Source organism: Leptidea sinapis, chromosome 13, assembly GCF_905404315.1.
Source record: "Leptidea sinapis chromosome 13, ilLepSina1.1, whole genome shotgun sequence".
In the NCBI taxonomy this organism is placed as follows: domain Eukaryota; kingdom Metazoa; phylum Arthropoda; class Insecta; order Lepidoptera; family Pieridae; genus Leptidea; species Leptidea sinapis.
Genome location: NC_066277.1, coordinates 7378515 through 7402236, shown reverse-complemented (window position 1 = coordinate 7402236; position 23722 = coordinate 7378515). Strand labels below are relative to the sequence as shown.

General features: G+C 35.2%; 1 protein-coding gene across 3 annotated transcripts in view; it reads right to left on the bottom strand.

The window, feature by feature from the left end:
• Nucleotides 1-23722, bottom strand: part of LOC126967546 (acetylcholine receptor subunit beta-like 2) — a 102442-nt gene that overhangs the window by 67980 nt on the left and 10740 nt on the right. Inside the window, exons 2-8 of one of the 3 annotated variants that reach the window (XM_050812069.1) lie at nt 18612-18713; nt 15395-15588; nt 14834-14962; nt 12566-12727; nt 12147-12303; nt 9451-9578; nt 4497-4672 (exon numbers count right to left, since the gene is read on the bottom strand). In XM_050812069.1, the coding sequence (XP_050668026.1) occupies nt 4497-4672; nt 9451-9578; nt 12147-12303; nt 12566-12727; nt 14834-14962; nt 15395-15588; nt 18612-18713 (1048 nt within the window). Of the gene's footprint in view, nt 1-4492; nt 4673-9450; nt 9579-12146; nt 12304-12565; nt 12728-14833; nt 14963-15394; nt 15589-17203; nt 17322-18611; nt 18714-23722 lie in introns of those variants that run through there. The other 2 variants (XM_050812067.1, XM_050812068.1) reach the window with 2 other exon arrangements.

Sequence of the window (23722 nt, the reverse complement as noted above, 5' to 3'; positions counted from 1 at the left end):
CCACTGACCCTACAAATTATAGACCAATATCTGTACTACCCACTTTTAGTAAAATTTTTGAAAAATTAATTTTAAATCAATTGCTTCGTAATTTTTTCCATAATAATTTATTGCACTCCAAACAGTTTGGTTTCACCCAGGGTCGTTTAACTACCGATGCTGGTGTTGACTTCATACATAATATATTTGAAGCCTGGGACGAGTCTCGTGATGCGTTTGGCATCTTTTGTGACTTATCCAAGGCGTTCGATTGTGTTGAACACGCAATATTAGTCAGAAAACTTCACCATTACGGTATTAAAAATAAAGCATTGGACTTAATGACATCCTATTTAAATTTTAGACTACAAAAGGTAGATTTCAATGGAAAGCGGACCTCTGAATCAATAGTTAAAATGGGGGTTCCACAGGGCTCGATTTTAGGACCTTTTCTATTCCTTGTTTATATAAATGATCTATTATTATATTGGAAAGGATAAATATCAAATAGTGTTGTTTGCTGATGATACATCACTCATGTTTAAAATACACCGTTGCTTACCAAATTTTGATGTTATTAACAATGCTTAAACTAAAGATGTACACTGATTTGAAGCTAATAACTTGTTACTTAATGGTAATAAAACGAAGTGCGCTAAATTTACTTTACCTAATGTTAAACAAGTGTCAATCGATATACAGCTTTAAAACGAGAAATTAGATATAGTTGATACCGCTGTTTTTCTTGGAATAACGCTAGATGCCAAACTCCAATGGGGTCCTCATATAGAAAACTTAACAAGTAGACCAAGTTCTGCTGCATACGCGATAAAAAAGATTCGTTCCTTAACAGACATTGAAACTGCAAGATTGGTTTATTTCAGTTACTTTCACAGCATTATGTCATATGGTATATTATTATGGCGTAATGCTGCTAATATTTATTCTATTTTTGTGCTGCAGAAAAGAGCTGTTCGGGCAATTTATGGTATGGGACCAAGAGAGACGCTTAGATCTAAATTTAAAGATTTTAAAATTATGACTGTTTCTAACCAATATATATATATATATATATGAAAATTTAGTATATGTTCATAAAAATGGCAATAAATTTGAAAAGGTATATGAAAAACATAATATTAATACTAGAAACAAAAATAAACTGTTAATGCCCACTTCTAGGCGTAGTAGACTCGACAAGTCATTTATCGGTAATTGCGTTAGATTTTATAACAAACTTCCTGAGAACATAATGGATTGTCCCTCAACAAGTTCGAAGCCTATATATATTAAACATAAACTTATGGAAAAATCGTATTACAATTTAATGGATTATTTAGAGGATAAGAAAGCTTGGGTATGAATTGCTCTAAAGATTTAAGCTACTGCCCTTAATTAAATATAATAGTATTTATAATTATTATGATGGTAAAATTGTAAGTAGAGACACTTCTTCTTATTAAAGCTCAACCCTCAAAGGTGGTGGATATAAAAATAAAAGTCATTTCCTTAACCTGCATGAATAAAGTGATTTTGATTTGATTACCCTAAAGCTTTTGATTACTGTTAGTAAAAATATAATATTAATTACAAGTTTAAGCAGAATTGTCAAATTGTAAGTAGAGGTATTTGGTGAGTATTTGCATGATATGTAGATTAGGATTCCGTTCTTGTTGTGCTTGAGTTCTCTTGCTTAAATGTCACTGCTTGTGGCGGCGACATGGGACGGGTCGTCCCTTCCCTAAAATATGGTCGAGGGAGGCGATGGCTGCTGGCTCATGCGTCATGCTCGTGAACGGGCACTGCTTGTGGTGGCAGGATGATCCTGTTGCCGGAGACTCGGTTTTAGATTCTTAAAAGTTATATATTTATTTATTTATAATCGCTTATAAAATACTCACAGAATGCCTTTATTTATTTATGGTATGTGTGGATTATGGAGCTACTGTACTCAATAACTTTTGTATTAATTTACATTTACTTTTTTGACTTACTCGTGTAAGGCATTGACTATTTGACGTTTGAGTATGTTTGTTGCATCATTTTACATATTATATTGTAATTGAAATGATTTGTAAATCGATGGAAACGTAAATCTTGATATAAAGGAGTGGCAATGAGTTTCTTGCTACTTCTTCTCATTAGCTCAACCCTTTACGAAGTAGCGGTAGATTCAATAAGAAAAATTTTTCTTTGACATTCATAAGTGTCATTTCCGTGACCTACATGAATAAAGTGATTTTGATTTGATTTGATTTGAAAGAAAATGTAAGCATACTTTTCTCCTTAGTCATGTGTCAACTGTCACTGTCCAGATCGGGTTCTAAATTCAACATACGTAACATTTTTGTTTGTTTGTTGATTTTGTTTTACGTTGCTACTTGTGCACCAAGAATACACTAAACAGCTGGAGTAAATGCGGCAATGTATAGATATAACAGTAAAAACTTATTACGGTGTAATTTGTGACATGTTCCATATTTTGTTCTTATACGACGTGATTTGTGTATATGTTTAGATTGCATATAATTCATTTATAGTTAGATTGTTTTATATGTCACTTTATTAACTCATATTTTATAGTTACCTACGTGTTTTAAGTTGTATTTTAATGTAAATTATGGTTTTTAATTAAACTCAATTATATTTTTCCTTATATATAGGATCATATAGTGTTATATAGCTTATTATTCCGAGCTACTATTGTTTCTAAACATTTTATTTCTATTTTATTAAAATTGAAGAGGCTATACCGCGTGAAGGTAGATGAGCCAATAGTTAAATTAATTAAAACATATTTTTTAAGTATAGTTACCCATAAATATACTTACAGATCAATTACAACAGTTGAACCAAACGTTAGTGCAATTTTCGCTGTAAAATGTGGCATAACACATGCATTCAATAAAGGATATTCTCTCGAGTGCTGCGGGCAATAATTTACTAGTTGTTGTCGCTATCGCATGCCAATGTTACAATAGGCATAGATTTATGTATCAAGCCTTTGTACTCACAACATTCTGTACTCGACGTGTTTTATTTGCTAATATTATTTGGTTGCTATTTGCGCAAGCTTGAATTTAGTATCACACAGCAGTGGGAACATTTTGGCTTTGTTTTAATTTGTGCATTTCACTCGTATTGTCATTTTGCATTGACGTACAATAAACAACTCACAATCACGCTCAAAAATTGTTTGGAACAAAACTCAGCCTACGCGTCTATTTGGCAGAATTTTCGTTCAGTTGTGACCGCGCTTTGAATACGACGTCACGCAATTACACAGTGTTCTGTGAAAAACTGACCAAAAAACACCATGTTCAAACTGTAAAAGGAGGGAGTGTCTTAATTCAAGTATGTGTCCCTTTAAATTAACTAAATAATGTTACAAACTTGACGTTTTTAATAATTTTGCTAAATATTGACATTTCAGTTGGTAAAACAAAAAATAATACTGACAAAATATGCGAAAAAGACTGACGCTGCTTTCGCACATTTCGTATAGAATAGTTCGAATATTACTGGCTTGAAATAAGGTGTTAATTTGAACGAATGTTTTAATGTTATTTATATAAGTTAATGTATACGTTTATACAACGCCGCTCGGATATTTTTGACGACCTTTTAATAAGTAATTTGGAGTCTGGTTGTTTATAGTATGTCAATGTCTTTTTGTAAACTTTATACGCATAGACATGAATAAGTCTGGTATGTTTGTCAATGTAAATTAAAATACTTTTATATTTACATTAGTGATCAATATAAAATTTTGAATACTTTATTTCTTTTTTTAAATACTTAAGTGACAATGACGTATGCAGAAAGTCCAAAGTTAGTAATAGTAAAAAACATTTATTTATCAGATATTTAAACTTTTACGGCCTTACAAATTAACTTGGTATATCACAAACCTGATATATATAATAATATGCTAAATGTTTACAAATAGACATTTTGGTTGTGATTGGTTTATTTGGACGTATTTAACGTTTCTTGTGTTTATTTGCAAGGTTGCTTGACATTCGAGAAACTTGAGAATTATAATTGACAGTGTTGTCAGCTATATAACGAACATTTTGCATATTCTTGGTTTATTCTCGGGCATAAATTTATACCAAGTTTATTTGTAAGAATCTCATCAGCTGCAGCGTTTAAATAATTAATTTATTACTTGGCTTAAAAACAACTTAGCTATACTTGATTCATTATTGATATGTTTAAAATAATAACAAGCGGTGCACGTAAATTTTTATTTCAGTAAAACATAATTATTGCAACTAATAACGTGCTGTTTGCAGAAGGAACTCGGCACAACACTTACCTGAAGTGAACGTTGAGAACGCATACTGTCATCCACACACTAAGCGACACCAATATCATCGTGAACAGCAAATACTTTCCTAATAGCGGTATAGCCAGTGAAGTCGGTGGAATTATTTCAGCCATTAGCAGGAAAAATACCGTCAAAGACACCAGTATCGAGATGCTTAACGATATCTACGAGAGAGAAACATTACCTGAAGTGGACGTTAACAATGCACACAGTGACCCAGACGCTGAGGGACACCAGTATCATAGTGAATAGTAGATACTTCCCGAGCAAGGGTATCGCCAGGGATGTAGGCGGGATGATCTCGGCCAGACCGAGGAAGAACACTGTGAGGGACACCAGGATGGAGATGCAGAGCGAGATCTAGGGGAGAGAAGTCCTTTTTGAATTTTTCAAATCTTAATCATATTGTCTTTCCACTATATTATTAATTTTAAATGTAAAATAGACAGTAAAGTCGAATTCTGCGCATTATTGGGGCATTTCGTAACATAGAACCACCACAACTAAGATAGTTTACTTTTAAGGTAAAAAGCAAAAACTACATTTTTTTAATTGCCTGCCACAGTGCGTAGAATTCGCCTTAACTTGAATTATTATCTTATTTATTTTCATCAAATATTAAATATTAATTTATTAATGAATAAAACAATTTAAAAATAAATAATTATATATGTTAAATAAATGCAGGATTAAATAATTTTACTATGAAACAGGTAAATCTCACAAAAACGTAATAAGTATTCTTTTCTGTTTATATTCGAGCGACGGACTCGAATGAGTGTTTATCTCATCTCATCTCAAAATTACATAAAGACAATTGTTTGGGTGCTTTGTATGTTCATTATGATCACTTTTGGTACGTGGGTAACACTGAAAATGTTTAGAACTGGCTAGTTAGAAATATTGCTAATGAAAACTTTTTTGAATTTCAATTTTAGAACTCTTTGGTAACCTAATGTAGTATATTGCATTCATTTGTTTTTGTGAATTGGCGGCAAATCTAAAACTCTTGTAACACGTGAAACTGAACCTATCGCGAGAAAATTTTCGGTCAATGATTTATTATGACTTTCGTTGTGGGCTTACTCAACAGCAAAGATATGATAGGCTGCGATAAGCATTTCTTAATGAAACTACATCTCGTGCCACTATTTACAATTGGTTTAACGAGTTTAAGCGTGGACGTAGCAATCTCAATGATGATCCGCGTGAGGGACGTCCTTTAACAGCGACTCCTGAAGATAACATCAGTGCTGTGCGACGCATGATAGAGGAACAAGAGAGTGACCTATCAGCAGATACGGGCAAGCCTAGGCATTGGTATGAGTCAAGTTCAAAAAATATTACACGAACATCTAGGCGTCAGGAAGCTTTTTACCTCATGGATTCCCCATACTTTAACCGACGACCAGAAACACCTTCGCATGGACTGGTTTCGCCAAATGTTAGATAAGTTCAACGGCGGTAACTCAAATGCTGTATTTGACATGGTCACAGGTGATGAAATCTGGACGAACCCGAAAGACAATCAGCTCAGTGGGTGTTTCTTTTCGAAGATCGGCCAACTAAGATAGAGAAAGGAAGAAGTCAAGGAAAAAAGATGATTGCCTCATGTCTGATGGTCGAATTACTGCAGACTGGTATGTCAATCGCTGTTTGCCTGTTGTTTTGGAAAAAATTCGACAGCAGCGCCCTCGAAGCAGGATCCTCCTTCACCACGACAATGCTTCAGCGCACTCTGCAAAACGGACTGTTGAATAGTTGACTATTGCAGGTTTCGAGATAATGAGTCATTCGCCATATAGTCCTGACCTGGCGCCCTGCGACTTTTATTTATTCCCAAGAACTAAAGATAAAATTCGAGGTATTCGCTTTACGAGCCCTGGAGATGCGGTGAAAGCGTACGAAAATGCCATAGAATGGACCACTAAGGAAGAATGGGCCCACTGCTTTTCTCAGTGGTTTCATCGAATGCGACGATGTGTAGAGAGGAACGAAGATTACTTCGAAAAACAATAAATGTGTTGGCAATTTTCTATATTAAGGCGTTTTTCATTTTCTAAACATTTTCAGTTTTACCTAGGTTTATGCAATTCTCTAGATATTATAAAATGATAATAAATCATCCACCAAGCTATCTTCATATGTAAAAATTGTTTATTTTAAAAATAACATAAAAATATTCAGTTATATTTATTCAAAAATCGTCAAATTTTATCAACTAATTGGGTTTACATGCTGTCAAATGTAATATAACAAAAAATTAATATGTAAGATAAATATTGTCTTATTTAGTAAACTATATTTACACAACAATAACACAAATAAAAACAATTTAGCAGTTTAATTAAAGTTTGGAAAGACAATAGTATGGCAAGCAAAATGACGCAAACGAACGCGATGCTATCACAACCACTTAGCTAACTAATGAATCAAAAAAGACTCTATAAATGGAAGAGATGGAAGGTGGATTGCTGAAAGGAGTCATGGAAATTTTCATGCTTGGAAATGGGTGATAAAAGACACCAAAACTAATAGCTTCTATTAATATTTATGTTGTCGTTACAACGGATTATTTAATGAAACTGCGACAGTCTATTTTTAATTATAATAAATATCCATTCATTTTACTAATGCATTATTTACCGGAGTGTACATAGATAGTAGACAGGTTTACTTCGCATTTTTCTGTAACGCGGAACCGCGTTATAGAAAAATGCGTTGCAGGGCTAATATCAACGGGCTAAGGCTGATAATAACATGTTTTTATGACGTCGTAATTCGTAATAATGATAATCATTATCGTATCGTTCCCGAATACTTTCTCTGTTTCAGATCGTTGAACCAGGAATGACCGTTACGACCCAACGACTGTCTGATCAAGTGCGGTTTATTAAACGAACAACGTGTTGGCTGATGCTACGCTTGATCGACTACGCTCTGAGGTGACAGTCTCTACACCTACCACTGATCAATCCCAACCACCTAGCTAATAAGCCTGATATTGTGTTGGTAGATCGGTTAGAGTGTAGGGCATTTACTGTTGATATCACCGTTGTGAAAGCTGAAAAAGACAAATTGTGGAAGTACCTAGACCTGGCACACGAGGTTACTGACATGTGGGATGTTGATTCAACAATAAATGTCCCAGTAGTCGTTTCCGTAAACGGTCTTATAGCAAAGAGCCTCGACCATCATCTCAAGAGGCTCTCGCTTAATAACTGGATTAAGGGTCAGTTACAGAAAGCAGCTGTTTTGGGAACGGCACGCATCATGCGGAAGTTCCTCAGTCTGTCGCCCTAACCACCGGCGGACTTGTCTTGAACCAACGCCGGCGGGACTCCATTTTTTATATTTATATTTGTAATATTGTTTAATTATAAATATGTTGTATATTATATAAATGTATAAAATAAGATGTAATTGAATAAATAGATTAATAATTAATCACAATTCATAACATGTTTATCCAATTGTTTGCTTAGTTTTACTATTTTATTAAGGTCTTTAATACACAAATTTAATAAAATAATTTAATTTTGTTATAACACCTTTGACACAAGTGCAAAGGTACGCGAAGCTAATTATGAACTGTACAAATCATTATAAATTTCACAGTACATAATTGTATGTGGGCAATTCCCACGTTATATGCAGGAATTCTCATGTTATACGAGAGTTTAAAATCGTATACTTGAAAACGCGTTATAAGGCTACCGCGTTATAGGTACGATTACTGCATATTTTTATGATACTAATTTAGACAAAACTCCTAGATTTGTTATGCTAGGTAAGAATTAAACATTAAATAAGGGGTTTTAAAATATTATACTTATCATAGAGTCTTCATATTTTGTCGAGCGCTCACAGTTAGTAGATGCGGTTTTTAATTATCTAAACTTGTCTAGTTTTTCAATACCTTTCCTAATTTCCAACAACAGATAAACCGTATAGAAATTGAGTCAATATTGAAAGAAATATCATGAAAGAAGAACACAGTTTCATTTTTAGTGGCACTAACACTTTCAAATTCTGGGGACTTTTCCTCTATCATGCTAGTTGTTTTAGGAGTTTCCAGGTACCAGATAGTTATTTACTCTTCCAAACGAATTTTTGAAATTCTAATCATCCTTATAATATCTTTAACTGAACGGATAAAATCCATGTATATGTCATTCTACTTTTTGCTAAGATTCGAGTTAAATACTAAAATTAATAACAGTACAATACATAATCAGTCGTTGCTTATCTATATATATAAGAGATTTCCACCTAAATATATTTAGGTGGTATATATATATATGAGTCAAGGTATATCAATATATATATATATATATCCTTATATATATATTTCTTGTGTGCGTGTGTATGTCACTGAACTCCTCCTAGACGGCTGGACCGATTTTGATGATATTTTTGTGTGTTCCAGTGAATTTGAGATTGGTGTGTGTCTTCAGGTGGATTCGAAAATGGTTTAGATTCACAATTAAACTACCTCCTAAACGGCTGGACCGATTTTTCTTTGTTTCAGTGAATTTGAGATTGGTTTAGATTCTCAATTCCGCCCATATAATATAATTCTCCTGCTCATGTGTATGTTAGTGAACTGCTCCTAACGGCTGGACCCATTTTTCAAATTTAAGACATGTGTACAGGACAACGTCTGTTGGGTCCACTAGTATATATATATTTACCTTGACTCATCACGATATCTCTGGAACCATAAGGCGTAGAGACTTGAAATTTGGTAAGAATATTTCTTTCGCCCAGTAGAGATCGGGAACGAAACGAAACGAACGAAATTCCACATGCAAAAGTTTTTTTTTTTTTGATTATGATCAGAACAACGTCTCTCGGGTGAGCTAGTAAAGTTATATAATATCTAGTGTTACAAATATCTAAAAGATCATTATTAGGAATTTATAGTTTTGGTGTCTTTTATCAAAATTTTGTCGCGACTATTACTCAGAAGGAAAACTAAAAATTGATCACAAAATGATTCTGCATACTAACTGTAATGATCTGTTTAGTTTTCCCTCCCAATAATTTAGAAAAGGACGCTTTAACATTGACGCAAAGTAGTTCAATGGAAAAACATCAAATAACATCTAATGCCAATGACGTCACGACATATTTACCTTTTCTCCGGAATCGGATGGGAGATAAAATACTAGAACGGTAAGGAAGGTGAGACCGACACACGGAATGATCAAGTTGACTGTGTAGAATAAGGTCTTTCTGCGCATCGTTAACTTGAACGTTATGTCTGAAACAATTAAATAAATGTTATCTTCTGTTTGTTCTAAATTATTAGTTTTTATAATTTATACTTAAAGTGACTACATATAAACAATTTGTTATGTTTTTAGTGAAAGCCCTCACTTCTAGGATTAATACATAAATAAAATCACTCGAACGGTTAGCTCAGTTGGCAGTGCACTGGCACGGAACGCCAGAGTTCGTGGGTTCGAGTCCCGCATCGTTCATAAGATTTTGTTTTCAAATTTTATTTGTGTATTAATCGTAGAAGTGAGCGCCATCTCAAGTCAATTTCCCAATATATAAATATTGGGGTTGAGCAGGTTATCAACTGTAAATTAGATCCTGTAGTGTAGATGAAGCCACAACCTGAGAGTTGAACAAAGCATACAAGATTTTATGACGATACGTCACTTGAAAGGTAAGCTCAGTTGGCAGAACACTGACACGGAACGCCAGAGGTCATGGGTTCGAGTCCCCGTTCATAAAATTTAGTATTCAAATTTTATTTGTGACTAAATATTATTAAAGCAGCATCCTAGAGATAATTGCTGCCAGAGCTAACGGGTCCATCCAGAAACACGTGTTACAGATGGACACAGTTAGCTCTAGGTTTATAAATATATTTGGATTACTACTACCATATTAACAATATTTTTACTAAGTAATAGAATTTTATAATTTATATATATGGAGGATGAAGTATGGGGTTCTAAATTTTATCCAGTCTTACATCATTCATACGTCTAGATAGACCATGACAGCTGTGAAAACGCGTCGAAAAAAACTGAATTTTTGTAATAGCCTCTATGTTGAGCAATGCACGCACACTAACACAGTGTCATACAAGTGTGTGTTAATCGCGAGTGTATGACGTAGCTTGTCACTCACACTAAAGTATTAAACCTGGCCTGTTTTTATCGGTTTTCTAGCAGCAAGAGGCTCCGTCTAGACGTATAAATATCTTAGTATGTCCAGTATAAGATCCATTTACTTATATAACCCGCAGCATCATTCATTTCTTGAAAATTGTATGCATCTGCGTAGACATGTAGAATCTCTCTGCAACTGTTACTTCATATTTTACGGACAGTGAGAGCGGCGGTAGTGTTAAGTCTAGGGACATTACATTTGATCCAATCGCTGAATCGATCACCTCTCGCCACATACCATCGTTTTCGTTTTTCGTAATATGGATGTACAACATGTCGTCAAACATATGTACTTATGTAGGTACAGATGTTTGACGATGAAGGAAAGGATTCCTCGCCATAATTTATCGTGAGAAGTCCTATACAACTATATTTAAAGGTTGTGTGTAGAATTCGCCGCCTTGCATTTGGCTTACAAAGGCTAGAACCAATGCTACACGCGAAATACACACACAGCTGAAGACGTCGTGCAAAAAATATCCCAGGGAGTACCTACCTACATAGAAAGGGAGATGTTCATATTTCATTACCAGCAGCCACAACCGACCACCGAGTATCGAGTATCAAGTGAAAATGCAATTAAGTCTGATATTTTCAAAAAAAAACTGTTTAGCTCGCACAGCCACTTTGGGGAATCAACTGCCACCTGCAGTATTCCCGAACCGATTCGACTTATCTCTGGCATTGAGGATAGGAGGTTTCACTTTCCATCAGATGCCAATTGCCCGTTTACTGCCTCTTTTATTATAAAAGAACTATTGTGCTTGTCATTCTAAGACTTAAAAATGGAATGTTGGATGTGCTTGTAATCGGGACACTATTATAATCTTCAATCTAATTGATGTGTTGTAAATGGAAACATAAATTATTTACACATTTTTGTAAGTTTTCTCATTATTTATATTGATACACAAATTGATCAATAATAAATTAAGGTTATATAAATCAAGGATTAACTGTATCGAAGTTACTATGATATTTAATTTCATGCATACTAAATATATATTTGGTATTCCAAAATAATATTCTTCATCATCATCATCAGCCTGAAGACATCCACTGCTGGACAAAGGCCTCCCCCAAAGATTTCCACGACCATCGGTCCTGCGCTGCCCTCAACGTATTCCGGCGATCTTAACCAGATCGTCGGCATATCTTGTGGGGGGAGACCTAACAACACTGCATTTTCCGGTACGTAGTCGCCATTCGAAGAATTTACTGCCCCAACTATGTCCATCGAACTATGAGCCCTGCTTACTGTTCAGTTTCGCAATCATTGCGGCTATGTCGGTAACTTTGGTTCTCCCACGGATCTCCTCCTTTCTGTTTCGATCTCGCAGGGAAACTCCGAGCGTAGCCCTCTCCAGTGCCCTCAAAGCGACCATGAGCTTTCTCATAAGGCCAATAATTAAAATAATATTAGACACCCATAAATGCGAAAAACTTTCATAACCGTCCGCGTAATGTCAGTGGAGAGAACTAAAGAACTACTTTAAAGTGTTTCCGTATAACGACACTAGGATGATGGCCTGTCCCTAACTCATCCTGTGGGAATTATATATTAAAACCAAGAGAAGACGGCATTGTGTAAAGTAAAAGTGATACCCAAGTGTTTTTTAAAATATTACTCAGTGAGGACATACCAGAAAAAGGTTCCGGACAACAAGGGTAGTACTCCTCATTTCTTGTTGCGGGTACTTCTAAAATATCCCATTCTACCGACAAGTAGAACTCACTAAGGTCAATCCCCACGTGTACAAGACTACTGCCGGGAGACTGATCCATGTGTTTGAGATCTACCTGGAAATACATAAAAATAAACACAAAGAAATCCAAGATGGCCGCCGAGCACAATTATTATATTTTTGCAAAAATTTGGATATTCTTAATAATTATTATGTCACCATTTGATTATTATAATTCACGGTGCTATCTTTGTAATGAAATAAAAAGGCTAACATACGTTTATGTTATTTAATTCGGATCTTGTTATTTAATTCGTTGAAAATCTGTGTGTTAAATAATTGAAAAAAAATCCTACTTAAACAGAAAAGTAATTAACCTGAGCTCCATTGTAAGTCCACGAGCCAAACTTCATAAAGCATGTTTGTTCGTCGAAAGGAAAGTATTCCACGTTGATTTCACAGGACGACTTGTAAATCGCCGGAGGCTTCCAGTTTACTTCTCCCGTATACTTCAGAGTAGCCTTCGTCATCAATGTTACCTAAAAATTATTAATCTATCATTGTTACAGTAGAATCAAAGCACGTATTACGCACGGACACTTGAAGAAGTCCCCCCCCCCCCCACTATAGGAGATTCATAAAAACACCCGAACGCCATTGGAGCGGGATGAGAGGAAATGCTTGTGCCTCTTCTCAGCGATTGTCAATAACAATTGACCGTGCTCCGTTCGGGACTAACTGTCGCCCGTATCGTGATACGAGATCAAAAATTGTTCAAAACAAAAGACGAAATTGTATGAGAAGTATTAAAAAGATGTTGTAAAGAACCGCGCAGATCGCTCTTTGAGCAAAGAAGGTGTGACAAAGCTATTTCTTTAGTTCTATTTTGCTTAAAAACGATTACCTCACCTCCACTATAACCAATGTGAGATACTCTCACGTTAAGAAACTATGACTAAACCATATAGTCTAGCTTTTTCTTTTTCTGCCCTACTCTATCCTCGCTACGCCCATGGCAATTACAATCAATATGGCGGACGCACGTATGAGTGAATAGAAGTTATAACGAGGATGTGCTATTGCACGTTTTCGTCATAACAATCAATTAAATCTTTATAAACTTTCAACTTTGAACCATATGAAATTTATCACTATATAAAATTTATATGGCAAAACAACGTTTGCCAGGTAAAACCTTGCGTTGTTTACTTCACACTATTAACCAACACGTCATTTGGATAAACTTGTTTACTTCACATTATTAACCAATATTGTATTATTTGGAACACAATGTTTATATACTAATATAATATAATATATGAAAGTAACTAATCTGTCTGGGTCTATCCATAAGATGGACCGACGATCAGGCCAAGATCGCCGGAATATGTAGGATGAGGGCAGTGCAGGACCGATCGTCGTGGAGTTTTTTGGGGAGCCCTTTGTCCAGCAATGGACGTCTTCCGGCTGATGATGATAATGACTAATCCGTCTGAAACTCTTTTACTTTTTTTTTTAGCTAGCCTACTAATTATGATGAGATTTACTATGGACTTCGAATGTTTGAGGACATTTATGTTATATTTTTAACCGACTTCAAAAAAGGAGGAGGTTCTCAATTTGTCAAAGTTTTTTTTATGTTTGTTATCTCAAATCTTTGGACTGGGTGAACCGATTTTACCAGGTAGTTACATATATTTTTGAATTGTTTCTATTTGCGATAATCTGATATTAAATTGGCCGACTTGTACCTATGTACATGGGTCTCACAACTTTTAAAGGTAGAAGACCTGAATTGCTAGACTTGGTTTCTTTTACAAATTATGTTTTCGAACGCAGCTTATTTCTTTTTGTAAATTATCCAACTTTTTTCCTTTTAAGTCTTGTGACTCTCGAAAGTTCCACGTAAACTTGCAACACAAACACCAACTGTATAAATAACTTTGTAATCTCATATAATAATATCTAGATAAATAGACCGAAATTCCCAAATATATTGGTTTTCCGTTGATTTATACAATATAACAAGCTTCTATGTCTTCTAGAAGTGTCTTAAAACTACTTTTAATGAATATACCGAATTTATACAATGCCTGCTTGGTATAAATTCAGACTTCTAGTTTTATCCACAACGAAGTTAAGGAGGGTCGAAAATAGTTTTAACTGCTTCGAGAAAAGGATGGTATGGCCGTATCGCTTGTATTTGCTCGACTTGGCAGGGTTACGGCCGTGCTCCTAGATTGTTACTGAGATATAGCATGTCCCAAAATTTCTACGATTTCTGTTATCATATTATAACCTTTATGATTCTATGACGTCAATGACTTAAAGAATAATAAAAAAAACCTTATCAGGTTGAGTTATTGACATCCAACTTAGTAGAATACACAAAGAGTATTGTTTTGGTGGTGTGCTTGAAATACTTAGAATACACTCTGTGTCAAAAGTAGCAAGCCTGTTGACTTTATTCGGAAGACACCAGTATGCAAACGATACTTTCGATTGGTTATTGTAACACTTCAATGTCTACCTGGATATGACATCACTATGACAACACAAAGAGGCGGCCATATTCTTATTGCACATGGTAATACGTTAACGGGGTTAATATAATTAAAATTTTATGTGGAAATTTTTATATCTACCTCATAATTACCATCCCAGTTGTTGTACAGTACAATGTCAGGCAGCCAGATGTGTTCCGACGGTACGTATAACATTTCAACACCACCATAGTCGTCAGGGTTCCATTGCAGTTTGTAGTCAAACCATTTCTGAAATCATTCATTCATAAAACCTATAAAATTACGCCAGGGAAATAGTTATCTTAGGACCACTATTCTTGCAATATATCTGCTTGAAGCTTGATTGTCCATAAACTACTTCTTAAAGCTTAGTATTTTTAAAAGAAATTTTTATTGTTTAATTGTTTTGATTTTACTGCATACAATGTTCCAAGGCTGGAGACAAACTGACAACTGCACAGTTAGCAGAATTATCTATACTTTAAGGAAAGATTGTGCAGAACCCTAGTAATATTAAATTGTAAGGTATCAACCTCCCAGAATTATGAATACATACACGAAATTATGAAGGTTAGAAAGACCGGAATAAACAGCACGATTCCCTTTCTTTGCAAATGCTAAAATTTTATGTTCTACAAAAATTGTCTACTAAAAATTGGCAATAAAAAAAATATAAACTACCTGTTCAACCCACAAGTTAGTGGTCATAACTTGATTCTTCAGATTAACTTCCATGAGCTGCGATAGCTTCAAGCCAAGACGGACAGTGAGAATATCAGACACATTGGTAACTGGGCGTATCAGCCTATTGTAGTTGCTAAGGAGATCATCGTACAAGCGCTTCACATCCGGATTTGCCTCTAAAAGCTTGACACCTGAAAACAATTGGTAGGATCTAAACAATTTATGTTCACTTCTAGGACTCAGCTGAAAGACGACTGCTGGACAAAGCCCTCCCCCAAAGATCGCCATGACGATCGGTCCTGCACTGCCCTCATCCAACGTGTTCGGCGATCTTGACCAGATTGTCGGTCCATCTTGTGGGGGGTCTACCAACACTACGTCTTCTAGTATGTAGTCGCCATTCGAGGACTTTACTCCCCCAACGGCCCTCTGACCGTTGAGCTATGTGACCATCTGTGCTATGTCGGTGACTTTGTTTCTACTACGGATCTCCTCATTTCTGATTCGATCTCGCAGGGAAACTCCGAGCTGGGATTAAGTATACAAACTTCATTTGTACCTAAATTTATGGATGATGCGGGATTCGAACCAGCGCATTTCCTACTAACCCAACCGTCCGCATGCCACATGGTCTGTCAATCTTGGTATGTTTGTTCAACTCTTGGTTGTGGCTCTATCTACCGGACCAACCCCAATAATTGCATATTAGGAAGTTGACTTGAGATATCGCTCCTTCAAATCTGAACAATTAGTTTTTTTAAGCATAGTCGCATTGTCGTTAAATTTTGGTACAAATTAAATTTGAATAGTTGGCAAGACGTGATGATGACACGACAAAGTGATAGACTTAGAAATTATGTGGTGAAAAATGGTGGTCTGATGGGACTGAGATATATAGCTTATCTAGTTTAGAGTCTAGAAAAAGAATTAAAGCAACCTTCCAATATCTAAGGCTGGTAACGCTGCCAAATCCCTGTGATATTTCAAGAGAGTAGAAGAGGCGATCACTTCCACAGCTAGCTTATATTTATTCTCTTTTCAATTTTTTCTCTCCTAAATTCGAAGGAACCTTTCAAGAAGCATGCTCTGATATAAATTTAATAATATCTCGTCTTCACCACAAAAGTGATATAGTATTAACGGGTTGTTTGTATAGAAAAGCCAATTATTATTATTGTTTTATGAAATTAAGAGACAAAACGAGCAGGACGTTCAGTTCATGGTAAATGATACGCCCTGCCCATTACAATGTAATTCCGCTCAGGATTCTTGAAAAACCCCAAAAATTAGCGGCACTACAATTGCGTTCAATGCGCGTTTTTTTGGGTGCTGATTCTTCGCCAACATTATCAGTAATATTATCTGAACCTCTATTTGTACGGAATTTTTTTTAGTCATGAACTTTATGAGCATAATTTGTACTTGATAGTTCTAGAATGAGGTTCATATTCCTATGAGTCATTAAGCATTGTAAAAATAAGAAGAGAAATTGATCGATCTACGATAATAGATCACGAGTGATCCAAAATTGAGAAATAAACCTGTAAAAATATTGCTGTGAGTGAACCATAATAATAAAAATAAATAGTTAATGAAGTACTATTTTCCTGCAGTTATTATGAATCGATTTTAGACAAATCTAAATTTAAATCAGCCTCATCGGTTTCCCATTTCAAGATAATGAAAAAAATGGTTTTGTATAAGAAAGAGAAGACGAAAGGAAAGAAACTATAAATGTAAACCTAAGGCTATTAATAAATGGAACTATAAGTATGTAGATAACATAAATTAGTTACAAATACTTACCAAAGCAGCTGTAGGCAAAATTAAGAAGTAAATACACAAAAACTAGCTTCATTTCGGCAACTTAATACTGTTAAATACATGGGTTTGCAAACCCTTGCACAGCAGAGTTTACGACTACTCCCCTTGTACAATGTTTCATTTAGCGCATGCGCAATCAATAAAAAATGGCGCCTGTTATATTTTCTGTAGCAACTTCAGTGTATACACTTATTCCCGCCATTTTTGTTTAAATATAGAAGAACTTGAATTAGGGTTCTGATGTTTTAATAAAACAATATGTACTTTAAGTTTTTTGAATGCTTTATTTACATCTTATTATTATTTATGTACAGGTACAGCCTCAAAGCCTGTTTTAACCACTGGAAAATTAAATTCAATAAATTTTATAAAATATTGCATGCTAAACTAACAATTCTTTCTTACAAATGTTTATAAATATGATAATAAATCACTTATTAAAATATTTTCATGTTTTGGTTAATCGTTCAACAAAATTGACAGATATGTCATCGACAAAATTGTGATAAAAAAATTATAAAAATATTTTTAATTGCTAATTATGTCTAATTTCTTTACGTATATCATTCCTTCGCTTAATTGATTAATATAAAACAGAATATTATCTATTATTCTGCTGTATTTGTACCCGTTTTATCCTTCTTATGTGATACTCGTCAAAGTCCTCGTTATCTGAAAATATAAACAGCTAATTAAATATAATGCTTAAAATTTATTACGATTAAATAATTTAATGACTCCCGATAGTCAAGTCAGCTATAACCAAGTCTGAGCCAATTTGAAACTGTTTTGAAAGTAACAGATTTCATCATGATCTCTTCATGTTTAATCAATTATTAATCTTATACAAGACAAAGAACAACTGATTGCTTAAGTCGAATTATTATTAGAATATTACTTTATTTATTGTCTATATATTATCTGACTTCGCTTTGACTAGAATACGGATTTTATTTGACTAGAACTTAATTAAATGAAGAAGTGTGTATTTTTCACTGTTATATTTGATGATATAAAATCAAGTTCTTTAGTACTTTTCACAAGTGTGACCCGATAACGCCAAACCTAAAGTTAATGATAATTATAAGATGTGGGATTTTTCTACATCTTTTGAATATATTTTAAAGGGGGGATTTTGGAGGAGGAGTTCAGGATAGAGCGAACGAGATATCTAGAGATTGTATTATCTGGCACCCTACAGATGAGCATTTCGTAAGAAATGCTTAATCATCTAAGTACTGGCTGTTACAGTCCTGAACAGATACGATTTAGGGACCTTACACTCTCCACCTCAAGGCCAGAAACTTATGTCTGGTAACAATAACTTCAGTAATTGTTTCTCTACCTATATAAACAGCTACACAAACTGATAATCAGGATTTATAAGTACCTTGATTTGAAAATTTTGGAAGAGGCCATAAACTGAATGGATACAAATGTGCATGAAGAACTCTTCTCACAACTATTGGTTTCTCTTGTAACTCCTCCAACTCTGTAACAATTTTTTATTTATTTTAATACATTGTATATTATAGTATGATGCCTTCAGTTTTTAAGTGTGGCAGACTATTTCTGATGAGCAACAAACTGGACACGGAGCTCATTCTCTGTAGGGAGTCAGAAAAATTACATTCTAAAATTTTAGGAAATGTACCAGCATCACCAGGTTCTAAAACATTCAAAATAATATTTGTTTATTACTACTTACAAAAGATATTTGTAACTAAAACAGTACAGAAGTATAATAGCTGGTATTTGTGAGGAGCTGGTGTCTGAAGTAGGTTGACCCTGAATTACAGATCACCAGGACCTCACCCCTAGATTCAGGATCAGAATTTGTAAAACGTAAAAGTGTAAGATAGCTAGAAATGCGTTAAAAAAACAATACGTCGCTCATAAGTGAATATTATTCAATCAAAAGATTAAAAACATATAATATGTATTAAGATGCCTTTTGAGGTTTGTTTGTCTATTTGGAAAAAGTAAGAGCTCTAGACAAAACTTTGAACAATAATTGGTAATATAGATAATAACGGCAAACAATATTAATTCCCAACTCGGCATTGTAGAATATTTCCATTAACGTCAACAAAATTCATTCCCTTTCCTGTCGGAAACTGTTTAGTGTTGATGATGACAAATAAGGAAGGGAATGACCGATACTAACCCGTCCCTTCCCGGTTCATGTTCAAGGAAGAATACCTATAGCTACGACAATGTCACACGCATTACATCACTGTCTAGTTATAGTTGTCAACAAATATTTGAGAAGACTATCGAAGTTTTTCTTTTCTATGATCCAACCGAGCGGGGCCATCTTATAGCAGAGGGTGAGTTTTAAAAGTCAAACTGCTCGAACCAAATCGTGGTCAAAAATGTTTTGTTTTGAGTTTTCAAATGATTCGTTTAGCTGCTTAATTAAGTCTGAAACTGCAAGAAACTAAACAATTAATCATTTTAAATCATTCGCTGTTATATTATTAACAACAGAGTACAGTCATTGGCTACATGTCAACGGTGACGAAACCTGAATACTTCTTTGAACCTGAAAGAAAAAGCCAATCAGTTGAATGAGTCTTTTATTATGAAGCCTTCGAAAGTCAAGAAAAGTCTTAGCATTGGTAGGTAAATGGTAACTTCTTTTTTCGGCAAATTTAGATATTACCAAGGAACAGTTACTGCAGATTAGTATGTAAATACTTAATACAATACGAATTTTTAAACAGTTTCAATCACTTTTCGTATGGTATCAATATAAGTGTTGGTAACAGCAGTCAAAACTCATCACAGAGATTTTATCGTTAAATTACATGTCGTTGTAAATCGCTTAACCACAGAGCTAGAACATGAAGATTCACCACCAAATGCCAATTTAATTCTCTAACAATTTTCATGTTGACTTACGTTACAGCTAAAACCATAAAATATCATGGCACAAACGAATTAATTGCACTGTCACCACATGATTTTCAAAACTATACCCCAATCTACAAAACAAAATATGGTACCTTTCTCTCGGAGTGTTTCAAATAACATAATTGTTTTATTAACAATTATACTATCTAGTCCAGAAACTGCACTCACCTTCAGCGTTCGTGTTGGTCTCCCTGCCTATCCAAATCGGAAAAAAACCTGTAACCCATAAGAACCTGCTGCTTTCGAAAAATATTACTGTAGATTTTGACAAATCATTGTAGTTATACTTAACGTTATTTAAATTAAATGATTTGCCTTTTATAGTAATTTATTTACTAAGTCATAATTTAACTTTTAAATGCATCGTACATTTGTCCCGATCAATCTGTCAATATCTAACGTGCTAACAATAATATAAGACCAATAGTATAGTCTAGTTGTAAACGTAATCATAGATAATGCATTTCAGTATAATTTGTTTACAATTGCTCTACTGCGCGATGCTTCCCGGTTCAAAGACGTAGTTGTAAATTTTTCACTTAAGACCAATATAGTCTTGAAATTGTTCCGTAATAGTTACGTTGAGTTTTGTAATACTTATGTTCCATGTAGGTGCTAACCCAGATAGGACAAATGGGTCACTTAATTGAGCTGATTTAGCAAATAGAGGTTAAATATTTAGCAAATTCCTATTTACTAGGTCACAATTTCTCCGCATTTTGGAGATAATACCTTACCAGATATAAATTATATGCATAGCCGCGTTAATGTTGCATCGGCATGAAATACTTAGTATGGATTTTTTTTATTCCGATAGTTTGATATTGAACGCTGAAAAAGTACGAGAAGTATTTACTTTAATACGACTTAAAAATAGCCAAAAGATGCGGACACTTTAAACGTCATATACTAGCGTAGTTTTTTATGACAATAAGGGACAAGACGAGCAGGACGTTCAGCTGATAGTAATTCGTCTGCCCATTACTGTGAAACGCCGCGTAGGATTCTTGAAAAACCCAAAAATTCAGAGCTACACCGCAATTGCGCTCGTCACCCTGGGACATGAGATGTTAAGTCTTATTTGCCCAGTAATTTCACTAGCTACGGCGCACTTCAGACCGAAACACACTAAAGTTTACACATTACTACTTTACGGCAGAATATAGGCGCCGTTGTGGTATCCATCAACAAGATATCATATGACTGACTGCTTGATAATGTGTGACCAATTTTGATTTGTCAAGGTGTGCGTTAGCTAGTTTAGTATTCAAAATATTAAGGAGCTAATTCCAAGTGTGGCTGACTGTTTTCTACTTGTCAATAAAGATCGATTACAGAAACATAATACGTAAGTAGATTCTTTAAATAAATCACTTTTAAAGTATTAAAACGCGTGTAATTGTAACTGTTTTTATACTGTTATATTAGCTTCACCTGTATGTTTGTAACCGACTTCTATGGGTGCGATTTTCACCCACTTTAAACAGCTAGATTTCGTTCAAACTTTGTAGATTTATCGAGGACCGATGACATTACACTAATTTGATAAAATTATTCAATTTTTCAATTTGCAAAATATGATTTTTGTTAATTTATATAATTTTCATCTATAGTCGATAAGGCAGGAATTGATGTTAAAGTACTTAATAGTTTTAAAAATACGCTTTTATAGAAAATTTAACTAAAAAATTAAAAATAAAATAATAGTTATTGTAAAAAAAAGCGTGGGGTATCGTAAAAAGCATCCCACGCTTTTTTTACAGTAAAATATATTTTTTTACACTATTTTCAATTTTAATTTATTTTCTATTTTTAGTTGAATTTCATATAAAGCGTGCTTTTTAGTTTTTTTAACTATTATATTTATATTAGATTTTTGCATAAAAGTTACATTTTTATTTTAGTCAACCCGACGTTTCATGACCTTTTCAGACCGTTTTCAGGGGGACTGCATCTGATGAAATGAGTCAAAGATATTATTTGTCATAGTTTTCATCATGAAGTTTAGCGCCATTTATTTCCTCGGAGGTGGTATTTGTTGTAGTCAAATGGTTTTTGGCAAAATGTACTGACAGTGTCCTCTTCTTTTTTGGTATGTGTAGTTGTAAAATAAAAGTGTAACTTTTACGCAAAAATCTAATGTAAAAACAGTTACAATTACAACAATAGATTCTTTTTCTTTTTCTATATTGATGTATGTATATATATACTATATGGATATATGTACTACAGGCCTATTGCTATCACCTCCCTGCTCTCCAAAATCATGGAGAGCATAATTAGCCGCCAGCTTTTAGTATACCTAGAGGGTCACCAGTTGATCAACGACCGACAGTACGGCTTTCGCCATGGACGGTCGGCAGGTGATCTTCTGGTATACCTAACACAAAGATGGGCGGCGGCTATTGAAAGCAAGGGGGAAAGCCTGGCAGTTAGCCTGGATATGGCGAAGACCTTTGATCGTGTATGGCACAAAGCGCTCCTCTCAAAACTTCCATCATTTGGGCTTCCCGAGAGCTTGTGCAAGTGGACCTCCAGCTTCCTCACTGGGTGAAGCATACAGGTCGTTGTCGACGGATATTGCTCGAACCCGAAGCCCGTAAATGCTGGAGTGCCCCAAGGCTGTGTGCTATCTCCTACGCTGTTTCTTCGGCATATCAATGATATGTTGGACACCTCCAACATGCATTGCTATGCAGATGAAAGCACTGTGGATGCCGTATACACGGGCCATGCAGGTCTCTCTCGGGAAATCATCGACCAGTGCCGGGAGAAACTTGTGTCTTCTATCGAGTCCTCTCTCGAGAAGGTCGCGGAATGGGGTAAATTGAACTCTCTTAAAGCCGCGCCTAGTATCGGAATACTGGGTCTCGAAATCTCGAGCGATTGCCAATTCCGTGGCCATCTGGAGGGCAAAGCCAAATTGGCTTCGAAGAAGCTGGGCGTCATCAATAGAGCACGGCAATACTTCAAGCCGGCCCACATTCTAGCGCTCTACAAAGCGTAGGTCCGGCCACACATGGAGTATTGCTGTCATCTCTGGTCTGGTGCACCCCAGTATCTGCTCGATCCATTTGACCGCGTGCAACGTAGAGCAGCTCGAATTGTCGGGGACTCAGTGCTCTGTGAACGGCTGGATCACTTGGCGTTGCGTAGAGACGTCGCTTCATTGTGTGTCTTCTACCGCATTTATCACGGGGAGTGTTCCGAAGAGCTGTTTAACCTGATTCCTGCCGCCGAATTTCACCTTCGCACGACACGCCACAAGTTAGGATATCATCCCCACCATCTGGATGTGTGGCGGTCCTCCACAGTGTGGTTTTCAAGAAGCTTTCTCCCTCGTACTACAAAGCTGTGGAATGAGCTTCCTTGTGCGGTGTTTCCGGGACGATACGACATGGGTACCTTCAAAAAAAGCGCGTACACCTTCCTTAAAGGCCGGCAACGCTCTTGTGATTCCTCTGGTGTTGCAAGAGAATGTGGGCGGCGGTGATCACTTAACACCAGGTGACCCGTACGCTCGTTTGTCCTCCTATTTCATAAAAAAAAAATGTATGTATTTACACCAATCAGCTTTCTTTATCA